Source organism: Podarcis liolepis (genome assembly GCF_965112155.1).
Source record: "Podarcis liolepis genome assembly, chromosome: 6".
Lineage (NCBI taxonomy): Eukaryota > Metazoa > Chordata > Lepidosauria > Squamata > Lacertidae > Podarcis > Podarcis liolepis.
Window position 1 is genome coordinate 22,713,925 of NC_139559.1, and position 11,519 is coordinate 22,725,443.

Below are 11,519 nucleotides of genomic sequence, written 5' to 3' on the forward strand. Positions count from 1 at the left end.
AGGCTCTGCCTTGCCAGGGGCTACTTCCCTTTAGCCTCTTGTCTTGGAGGAATAAGAAGGAAAGTAATCGCCCGGCAATGGGGTCACCCAAGGCCTGAAACTAGGTGTCGGTAGGAGTCCCAAAAGTGTGCCATAAAGTCATGTTTGAGTTTCAAGCTTGGAAGCAGTTACTATAGCTACCGTGGCAGACGGCACCTTGCAGGTTGGTTTCCATATGAGCTTGGTTACTATTTAACATCTCCACCCACATTAGGCCTGATTAAGCGAATCAATAAGATAACAGAGGAGGCAGGTTTGCTCACCCTTCCGCCCGCCTCCTTCACCCAGCTTTTCTTGTAATTTTACACTTTCTCCGTTTTCTCCAGAATTATACTGATGAGAAATGGTCAATGTAATCGCACAGCTAAGTGCTAAGATGGAGGCGCCATATGGTGAGTACGCAGGTTACTATCTTCTTTCCTTGTTGCTGATGAGAGAGAGCCTTAAGAGAAGCGGAGAGATTATGGGCAGCGTTGTGTATGGTGAGGGCATGCCAGTCACACATTGTCGATCTGGGGAGTCTTATTCCCCCCCCCTAAACGCTTTAACCACGCGGTGTGTTTCATTGTAACGTGCTTCCCCTCAGGTTATTGTGTCATCTTCAGTCAGAAGTTAGCCTTCCTAAAACAAAGAAAACAACCTCTCTCTCTCTTTTCAATTATGTGTGTGAGCAAAAGTTTTCAGGCTGAAATGTCCTGATTCAAACGGCTGGCCTGGGAGAGCCTTTAGCGTGCAGATCGGAAAAGGAGGCTCTTTCCTCGTTCTTTGTGCAGTCCGATGCGTGAGAGAGAGATGAGGTTTCCAAGGGAAGAGTTGAAACTGATACTAAACAGAAGGACTTGACCCAGACCCATCACTCACAAAGCTTTGCAAAGTGGCTGAACATAGTAACGCCAAGAGATATTTTAGTTGACGCAAGTTTAGTCCATGAATGGGAGGCAGCTGGGTTTTTCTAGGCATCTAGTGAGATAGCTCTAAGACTCCTTTGTAAGTTCTGTCAGCATAAAGGTAGAAACCTTTCAGTAGATATCTTCAGTTAAGGATACTTTCTGGAGGGGCATGAAGTGTTCTCAGGGCCTTGGGTCAAAGTCCCCACCCTCCCAAATTGCATTTTGCAGAACCGAGTTGGCGATCCCCATATTTGTATGCATGGAAAATATGTTTAGTGGTGGTAAAATATAAACACCCATCTATGGATCAGTCATATATCCATGAGCTAGATGGGTTTGTTTCAAATACAATACATGCATAATAGTCTCTCAGCATATTTTCCTATGCCTGCAGACAGCATCCTGTGTTTGCAGCTCATACCAGACCGTAATCTAGGTGAAGATCCTTTTTATCAGATGGATTGAAACTGGTCTTAAAAATACGGTTTGGGGTGTGAGAAATTCAAATCTGATATTATTTTTGTAGCTGGACAGCATTTAGCTTGGAAAGTCCAGGTTTGATGAAGAAGCGCATAAGCTACTTTCGGAAAACAAAGAATTTTAGTTTTACCTTCTGAAAATGTCAGGTACTGCTAAAGAACTAAGGAAATAAAATCTAATACAACTGTGAGTACTTCACAATACGTTTTAATGGTTTCTATGCAATTTTAGTCAAATTTTAATATAACTAAACTACATTAATTTAACCAAATTATCTTTTGAATTCCCAAGTCATGCTACAACTTTTTAGCACCCATCATTTGGGGAATTTGAAAGTTGAAAAATTCAACACACCCAAATGAGCAGTTGGTTCATTGGGTCCTGAAACTTGAGGGCCTGAGAAACTAAGCCTCTGACGCCTGGCCAGGCTACCCCTAACATAGAATATCTCTTAAGGGAAAGTGCAGAAAAAAACTCTAGGTATTTCAGAATTCGCTCCTGCATGTTTTCCCCACAGATGCACACTTTTCTTTATTTCCAGGCTTGAGTATAGAAACGCTTCAACTACAGAGCACCCAGAGTAGTGACCTTAACATAAGATCAATGAAAACAAAATAGTTACTGCTTACAAGTTTTACAATCTAAAAGACACCACACAAAAGGAAAAAGGATGAGGAGGGAAGAGGAAACAAGCAAACGCAGGCACTTATTTTTAAGTTATACACTAGTTCTTATAATGACAAGCTGGTGATGATCTTTCCTTCCAGGAGGTCAAGGTAGTATGCATGATTCTTTTCCCTCTCCTTTTTAATTTCCACAGCAACTTTCTGAAGTAAAGCTACAGTGATAGGATTAATGTCACCCAGCTTTGTGGGTATGGATTTGATCCTGGGTCACCCCAATTCCGGTCCAGCACTCTCCAGGACACCATACTGGCTCCCAAAGTTTTAAAGATCATTTTCTGAGGATTTAAGGGTGATTGTTGTGATGAGCTAAAAGAAATATACACAAGATTCAACATGGATGGAGTGTTATTTTGAATTCACCATAACAGTCGAGTAAGCAGACCACAGTTAAAGAATCCAGACTTCCAGCTGCAGGCTGAGTTCTGTGCAATGCAAAAAACCCCCACCTTACTTCAATAGGCATTGCCTGATCCATATTAATTTGATCGTGCTTTCCTGCAACAGCTGTGGTTTTTTTGTTTTGTTTTGTTAGCCAGCCCTCGCTTTCACTCATGCTGCCATAGGTTAAGCTGGTCATCATACGCATGCTTATTGCATGCTTAAGAGCACAGATTCAGTTTTGACACCACATTGCAACCACTTGGGAAAGCTACGGCTGCAACCCAGCACCCAAATCTGACTTCCACCAAATTCAGAGGATGGTATCAGCAATGACATGTACACAACCAACTCAGTCTGGCGCAACGCAGGTGGAAGTTAGCATAGGCAGATTAAAAAGTCACACCTCCCATGGGTTCAAAAGGTCATGTCTGCTGTAGATTGTCTGCTGTAGATCTCAACAGGTTTGTTACAGAGGTGTAGGGACTCAAAGACGTTAAAGGTTCTGGCAAACCTGCAGGCAAAGTCATTCCCAGCATTTTGTGAATGCATATACAGTCATACCTCGGGTTAAAGTAGCTTCAGGTTGAGCGTTTTCAGGTTGCGTTCTGCAGCGACCCGGAAGTAATGGAACGGGTTACTTCCAGGTTTTGCAGCTCGCGCATGCGTTCAAAATGATGTCACACGCATGCGCAGAAGCGGCAAATCGCAACCCGCGCACGCGTGCTGACGCAGGTTGCGTTCTGCTCAGGATGCGAACGGGGCTCCAGAATGGATCCCATTCGCATCCAGAGGTACCACTGTACTATACAGAGAGACTTCCTGATATTTAGTGCTATAAACCCCATGTTCTGTTAATGCATAAGCATTTTATTTTCAGTTATACTTAGCTATGACAAAAGCTTGCATTGATCACTCAGCATAGGTTTGAATTATGAATTTTTTATTTGCAATACTGCTTTATTCAGCCTGTTAAGATGCCTATAAGGAGTCGGTCTTATTTTAAACCACTCGGCTGATCACCAGATGAATTTCATTTAGGTGAGTTGAGTGGTTGGTTGGAAGAGCGATGGAATATTCTGTCCATCCTCTGCTACTCCACTGCTCTTTTATGCTGGTTGGTAGAGAAATTAGGTTTGGTTCACATTTCTATGGAAATCTACCTAATTTGCACGTCCCCAAACAATATATGAACAGGAATGCATCTTTCCTTCAAAATTCACACCTTTTTGAATTTTGCAATGCAGTTCTCCAACCATATGTTTACAAAAATGCACGGATTAAAGGAAACTGCATAAAAGCACATATAACAACAATGAAAAATAACATTAAAAATGTAGTATATTAGAGGGAAATGCTGGCAAAAATATGTGCATTAGGAACCATTTCATTAAAAAAGTGAATATTGAAAGAAGCGTGCACTAAAAAGCTGCAGTTACAGATAGGTAGCCGTGTTGGTCTGCCATAGTGAAAAATAAAAATAAAAAAATTCCTACCAGTAGCACCTTAAAGACCAACTAAGTTAGTTCTTGGTATGAGCTTTCATGTGCATGCACACGAAAGCTCATACCAAGAACTAACTTAGTTGGTCTTTAAGGTGCTACTGGTAGGAATTTTTTTATTTTTATTTTTGACAAAAAGCTGATTAATTTTCAGGATAATTGTTTAAAAATTGCATCATGATGTAGAAATGTGAAGAACTGAATAGTGGAAAAATGAAAAATTGGGAGAAACCAAAACTGACAGATTTATCCATCCCTAATGAGGGAAGGAGAAACCCCTTCTTCCCTGCCCAGCACAGAAACCAAATCTCCATCTAAATTCTACTCACAGTTGAACCATCAAAATTAATGGGCTTAAGTTAAGCTAGAGCAACGTTCACTAAATTAGCAAAACCAATAAATGTATGAGACGCTACCAATATAACAAAGCAGCAACAACTGAATGTCAGCTGTATGCTACTGTTGATTCCCTCAAATTAGGATGTGAAGACAAAAAGGGGTTAACAGACCAGACTCCAATACAGGAGCGGTTAATTGCATCTAGGTGACCAGGTAGAGAAATTTTACATCAAGTAGCAGGAAGTCTCTGTCAATTGAACGTGTCAGGGCCTGTGGACTTTAACATTGCATGCATTTTATATGAGTGGAACGGATCCTCAGTTATAGACACATTCTGACAGTGAGCACCAGCCTTGTTTTTAAGTCCATTGGGCAGTGGCTGCTGCAAACACCTGAATGATCTGTGAAATAATAAATGGTCAGGTCACCATGTCCACTTCTGTTTGAATTAAAAGAAGCAACTGTCCATCAGCTTCCAACATAAAAATGATTTGCTGGGGCTGAAGCACCATTAATTAAGTGGTATCATCACCGGTTTCCAAACTGGCTCTAAACCAGGATTGCAGAAGAGAAAAGGGGTGGCCCATGAAGCAAAGAGCTGGCTCAATGTCAGGCTGAGTTACTGCAGCTTTACGGGGTGCGTGGAAGGGAAAGGTTTTGCACATGCGGATTTTTCACTCAGTGTACTGCATGGGGGAGGAAGTTGCACCTGCTGTAGTTGTGCATTCTGCACACCTCTTTAAGTCATACCCTCCAAAATTCCTCAGATGAAAATAGGAACATTTCTCATTCCCCCCTCCCAACTGATGCTCCTCGACCCCGACCCCATTTTTTGTCCCCTTCCCCTGAGCATTTCCACCACCACTTCACCAATGGGACACACCACATATGCCTTCCACTGTCCTGAGAAAATCCCTCAGTCGCAATTTTATTTAATTTTATTCTTTGGTAAGTTTACGAAAAGAAAAACACACACCAAAAAACAAATTTTAGAAAGGGACAAGGTTAGATCCGGATGCACAAAGCATAAAAAAGATTCCTTGAGCTCCACTCTGCTCCCACTTTCTTCCCGACCACTGTCTGCCCCTCAGAGCTGGCTCAGCACCCAGGACTGGGCAATGGCTGTGGCAGCCTCTTTTCCTCCTCACCTGCGCTCTAGCAGCTGCTACAATCTGCCCAAGGGAGGAGGCCGGAAGCAGCAGCAGCAGCAGCAGCCATGGAGAGGCAATGGGATGCTCCTCACTGCTGCCGCCATTCAGAACAAACACATCTTCCTCCATGAGTTTGGCGGTGGCAGCACTGGCAGGGGAAATAGGGACATTCCAGGGTAAAATCAGAAGCCAGCATGGCTTTCGTAATTCTGGGACTGTCCCTGGAAAATCAGAACACTTGGAGGGTATGTTTAAGGTGCATGTTCTGAATCCAGCTGCCACCCCAGATGGAAACACGCTCTCTTCAGAAGGCAGCTGTCATTTCTATCTGCTGGATTGGGGAAGAACGACTGCTTTGCGCGCCACCAGCCAGCCACGTCTTCCCCATCTGTTTTAAGTGATTAAACAAAGGGTGTGCTCTCCTCCCCAGACTTTTCTTGTTTAAATGTTGGCCACGAGAAAAAGCCTGCCAAGTCTAGCAGAGTCTAAAGATTTAGAGGGAGGAAACAACAAAGAGGAAATGGGAGCAAATGCAGAAGAGCAACCGACTGTTAGCAGAGGGAAGGGCAGTCCTTCTAAATAGCTAGGTTACAAAGTTATCCAAACAGAAGACGAAGGAAAACAGAGGATGGATTCAGGGACTCCATAAGTCCTAAAGCCAAACGGAATTTGGAAAAGGATTAAGGAACCTCTCTGTTCTGCATGAGCTAATGTCAGGCTGAACTCTTCAGAGTGCTATTGAGGAGCCAATTTCTGAGCAGCTGCAAGACAGACATTGCTAATTGCCCCAGGATGCAAAGCAGCAGCAGCAACAGACCATAAAACCCATGTTAACACCAAAAACCCATATGAAGAAGAGCAATAACTCAGTGGCAGAGCACGTGTTTTTCTTCAAGAAGGTCCCAAGTTCAATCCTCAGCAAATCCAGCTGAAAGAATCTCAGATGAACCCAAAGAATCACTGCAAGTCAGAGGAAATGGCAATACCAAGCCTGATGGACAAGGAGGGTATAATTTAGACTACGTGTTGCTGGGGAGAAACAGTGGAAGAGGGCAAGTGAGCTTCTCACAGGCATCTAATCGGCTGCTATGAGAAAACAGATGTTGGTCTAGATACATCCTTGGTTTGATTCAGCTCTTCTCATATTCTGAAGGCAGAAGCATATGTTCATCACTTTTGCCTTTCTCACTCTCTATCCCCAGCGAATTCACACAACTATGTTGGTATCCTGGGGACATGGACTGACTGGATCCATTATGAAAGGGGTCAAAGGATGCCTTTGCCATGTATCTAGCTCACAACTCAAACCACATTTATTGCTCAACACGCTTTGCTGCAGAGTAACAAGTGTGAGTTGACTTTCAAATGGATGTGTGGGGAAGCAATGGTGTAATCAAATGACTGCCCTACCCAAGAGAGATGCTGGTTTGTTTATGGCAAAAGAGTTGCCTGGCTTGTTTGCCAGGAGCAAATCCTAAAGTAAAATGTTCTTGGCCTAGTAACTTTTTTTGTTGTGGGGTGTGTGTGCGTGGCGGTGGCATTGTGGATTTTGCAAGGCTATCACAAGATTTGCAAGCTATTCAAATGCTTTGGGTGGAGGGGGACATAAACAATGAGGACAAATCCCACCATGTTGTGTTCAGCGTCTCTCACACGGTGTGGTTTTCAGCAGTAATCTGCATGCTTCAGGGAAAGAGAGCAAGCAGCACAAGGAGATGGGGATTAGACATGTCCTTCCCACTTGCCACAACCCAAGCGCTGGGTAAACGCTGTTAATCCCACAGCGATTGTCAATAAAGTCCTTATACAGTGCCTGCTGCAGGTTAATCCACAGGTACATATACAAATGGCACAGGAAGGATAGCTCCTTTATAGTACTCAGTAATTTTGGGAACTTCAAAACAAATGGTGACCCTGTTAGGAAGGGTCCTTTTGAAAACCAATGATACAATTGATCCTTAATTGCAGATGTTTATCAGTGCAGCAACAATGCATCTGCCAAGCACAGAGAGCTTGGTGTAGCGATAAAGTGTGCAAGATCAGTATCTTGAAGAAATTATAAGAGCTGCTGCAGTTTTAAGATACTAAGTTTAGTGAGAGAGGCATATATCAGAAAACTTGTATTTACTGTGTAGTTAATTCTCTTTGCAGTGCCCCCCTCCCATTTATTATTTCACTTCTATTTCTGCTCATTCAAATATGTGGTGGTGCACATGGTACAATCCTTTCACAGGACTGTACCACATCAGAATCCACATGGGGTGTGGTTTGTTTTGAAACACCTCCCTCATGTCAAAATCTCCCTGTTTGATGTAGTGTTGGTGGGACATAGGATGATGTTGTGGCCATTGCTGTGGATGTCATTCTCTCAGATGAGGCAAATTCAAGGAGGATATGCCTATCAAAGTCGTGAGCACTACAACTGAGCCTCTCATCTTCAGAAATAGTATCACGATTTAGGTTAATAGCAAACTCATCTCCATATACAGATCCTTAGGTAGCCCAAACAACACCATCCAAGCACAAGAGAGAGGTATCAGCAGGCTTCGGGGAAACCTTAAAGGATGGGCTGGCCCCCAAAAGGTCAATGAGGACTAAGCATGCTCAGTGGCCGACAAATGCTTACTGACTATTGTTGAAAAACTAGAAGGGAGGGTGGAAACAACGGGGTATCCTGAAGATGGCATGGCTGATGGGTTGGCACAATGAACAAAGAACTGAACACCACAGCAAATTGTCGCAGGTCCAACTTGTTTCTCGGAGTGTGAGATGCTGGCGACAGTAATGGGAGATGGCTATATCTGTCCTGTCCTGCTTGCAAGCTTGTCTGGCACTGAGTTTTCATGGACCTCCAGCCAAATCCAAGATACCAATTCTTTTGAGCAACTAATTTGGTGCACGGTGATGAAGCTGGCATAGAAAGGTTCCATTTATCAACAGTTGAAAGAGCTCATCTGTATAATTGCAAAAAACACTAAGGGCTGTCAAATAGACTGGAGCATGGGTAGCAAATTAAGGCCCGGTGGCTGAATCCTGCCCAATTGCCTTCTAGATCCGGCCCGCGGACAGTCCAGGAATCAGCGTGTTTTTTACATGAGTAGAATGTGTCCTTTTATTTAAAATGCATCTCTGGGTTATTTGTGGGGCATAGGAATTTCTTCTTCTTCTTCTTTCCTTCAAAATATAGTCCACCCCCACCCCCCAAGGTCTGAGGAACAGTAGACCAGCCCCCTGCTGAAAAGGTTTGCTGACCCCTGGAGGAACTGGACATGGAGGAAAGGGTCAGTTTCCTTCATGAGCACAAATGGCCCCATGTATGAGAGGAGCCAACAGGTGCATGTGAGCCAAGCCAGTTGCTATGGGGCAACAGCCATTGTCTTCTATATAAGTGATGAAGGCACTTCAGCTCATTAGTGTGCTGGGTTCTTTGTCTATGTGTTAGGGTCAATCCATGAGTTGGAGTATGTGTTGCATCTTGAATCACTGGAGCAACAGGGTCCCTTCCAACTGACTTACTAGCAGTACATGTGAAAAGAATCTAGGGGTCTTGGTAGACCACAAGCTTAAAATTACTCAACAGTGTGATGCAGCAGCAAAAAAAGCTAATGCTGTTTTGGCTGCATCAACAGAAGTATAGTGTCCAGGATCAAGGGAAGTAATAGAGTAATAGTACCACTCTATTCTAGGGACGCGGGTGGGGCTGTGGGTTAAACCACAGAGCCTAGGACTTGCCGATCAGAAGGTCAGCGGTTCGAATCCCCGTGACGGGGTGAGCTCCTGTTGCTCGGTCCCTGCTCCTGCCAACCTAGCAGTTCGAAAGCACGTCAAAGTGCAAGTAGATAAATAGGTACCGCTCCGGCGGGAAGGTAAACGGCGTTTCCGTGCGCTGCTCTGGTTCGCCAGAAGCGGCTTAGTCATGCTGGCCACATGACCCGGAAGCTGTACGCCGGCTCCCTTGGCCAGTAAAGCAAGATGTGTGCCGCAACCCCAGAGTCGGCCACGACTGGACCTAATCGTCAGGGGTCCCTTTACCTTACCACTCTATTCTGCCATAGTCAGACCACGCTTGGAATACTGTGTCCAGTTCCGGGCACCACAATTTAAGATGGATGTTGACAAGCTGGAACGTGTGGAGAGGAGGGCAACCCAGATGATCAAGGGTCTGGAAACTAAGTCTTATGAGGAACACTTGAAGGAGCTGGTATGTTTAGCCTGGAAAACAGTAAACTGAGAAGAGATATGATAGCCATCTTCAAATATCAAATATCTGTCACATGGGAGAGGGAACAAGCTTGTTTTCTCCTGCTTGGAGAACTCAAACCAATGGCTTCAAGTTGCAAGAAAGGAGATTCCGACTAAACATTCGGAAAAACTTTCTGACAGTAAGAGATGTTTGGCAGTGGAAAAGACTCCCACGAGAGGTGGTGGACTCTCCTTCCTTGGAGGTTTTTAAACAGAGGTTGGATGGCCACCTCTCGTGGGTGCTTTAGCTGAGATTCCTGCATTGCAGGGGTTGGACTAGATCAGGGGTTTATCTTGCCTGGGCTGGATTGGTCCCACGGAGATCCCTCCAAGGGCCGGGTCGTGCGCCCGCCTGTGATTTTCGGTGTCTGTACATGCACAGATGCAACTTTCGGCTCCTGCGCCTGCACTGACGCAATTTTCGGCACCATGGAAGCGAGTCCCCATGCTGCACCAGTTTAGTGCAGCGTGAGAGCGGGCAGTTTGATTCGGGGGTGGCTCGTGGGCCGGTCAAATGACCTCTGCGGGCTGCTTCTGGCCCATGGGCCCTAGGTTGCTGACCCCTGGACTAGATAACCCTTGGTGTTCCTTTCAGCTCTAAGATTCTATGAAATGTTTTGCACTTGTATATACATATATCTGTATCTCCAAAGCCTACAAGCTGTTTGTATATATCAACATCCAGAACTGGAATACTGAAGCCTGTTCTTCTGCAGCAGTAAACTATTTGGGAACTTAAGCTGCCTCTGTGTGGTGACTGGAACTGGGCGCAACTACCACTATATGGGTATCTCACCTAAGATTCCCAGCAAAACAGCCATTCTGTTATGGTTTGAATCACTTTAACGTGAAACTGGAGGAAGGCCAGGGAAGAAGTCACTCTGTGCAGTGCCCCTCCGCCAAGTTCTGCAGGGTAGCTAGTCAGACCAGTAAAAGAAGCCTCTTGTGCAGTATCAGCAGACCATAGCAGGTCATCTTGCAAGGTCTAGCATCAACAAAAAGTGTTCTCATCAGGGTTGTTGTCTCTGAGTAATGAGAAGATGCTTTTGCTGATCCTGGTCCTGATCAGCACCTGTTTTCTCTTTACTCAGTCTCTGCTAGGGCTGTACTGTATGTTCACATGTGAAAATGTGGGTTCTCAGGGGTTCCAAAATATGCCTTGGCGGCACCTTCTCATCCCCTCCCTTTTTCCTTTTTCGCCTCTCTTCACTCTTTGTCTCTTTGTTTACCAATCAGTGCAGTTCTTTTGCTGTAGCGACATCGCGTAACCAAACAGATTTGATTAAAACAATTCTTTTAGAAGATAGTTAAAAAGACTCTTCAGCATGCACACGAAAGCTCATACCTAAAACTACTCAGTTGGTCTCTAAGGTGCTACATTATAATTTTAAAACTCTTTTGGAAGGCTTCTTTTAAAGACTTTCTTAGATCATATAACTTTTTTGAAGACTTGATTCTTTTTAGGGAGTTTTTAGGTTTTTAGGAAGAGTCTTTAACTAGAATCAATTTAATTTATTTCGACTACGGCAGACCAACACGGCTACCTACCTGAACCAAACAGATTTGACTTTATGACACCATGAAGCCAGTTCAGAGTGAGGACAATGCCCTCTGCCATCTCTCCAAATGGGCGAATATTTTACCCTGCTCATAGACGTTCAAATCCCGAGAAACTACTAAAAAGTAGTCATGCTAGTCACAGGTCTCAAAAATCTGTGAGAAAATGCTCCCTTCCCTAGTCTCTGCCTTGCCTTGCTTCTCTCCTTCCTTCTTTTGGCTCACTGCTGCTGCTGACCTTGCTTCTCTTCCGGG

General features: G+C 44.3%; 1 protein-coding gene across 1 annotated transcript in view; it reads left to right on the forward strand.

The window, feature by feature from the left end:
- Positions 1 to 308: 308 nt before the first annotated feature.
- HNF4A (hepatocyte nuclear factor 4 alpha) overlaps positions 309 to 11,519 on the forward strand; it is a 66,017-nt gene continuing 54,806 nt past the window's right edge. Inside the window, exon 1 of the mRNA XM_083508156.1 lies at positions 309 to 431. Coding sequence (XP_083364282.1) covers positions 383 to 431 — 49 coding nt within the window. The 5' untranslated portion in view covers positions 309 to 382. The remainder of the gene's footprint in view (positions 432 to 11,519) is intronic.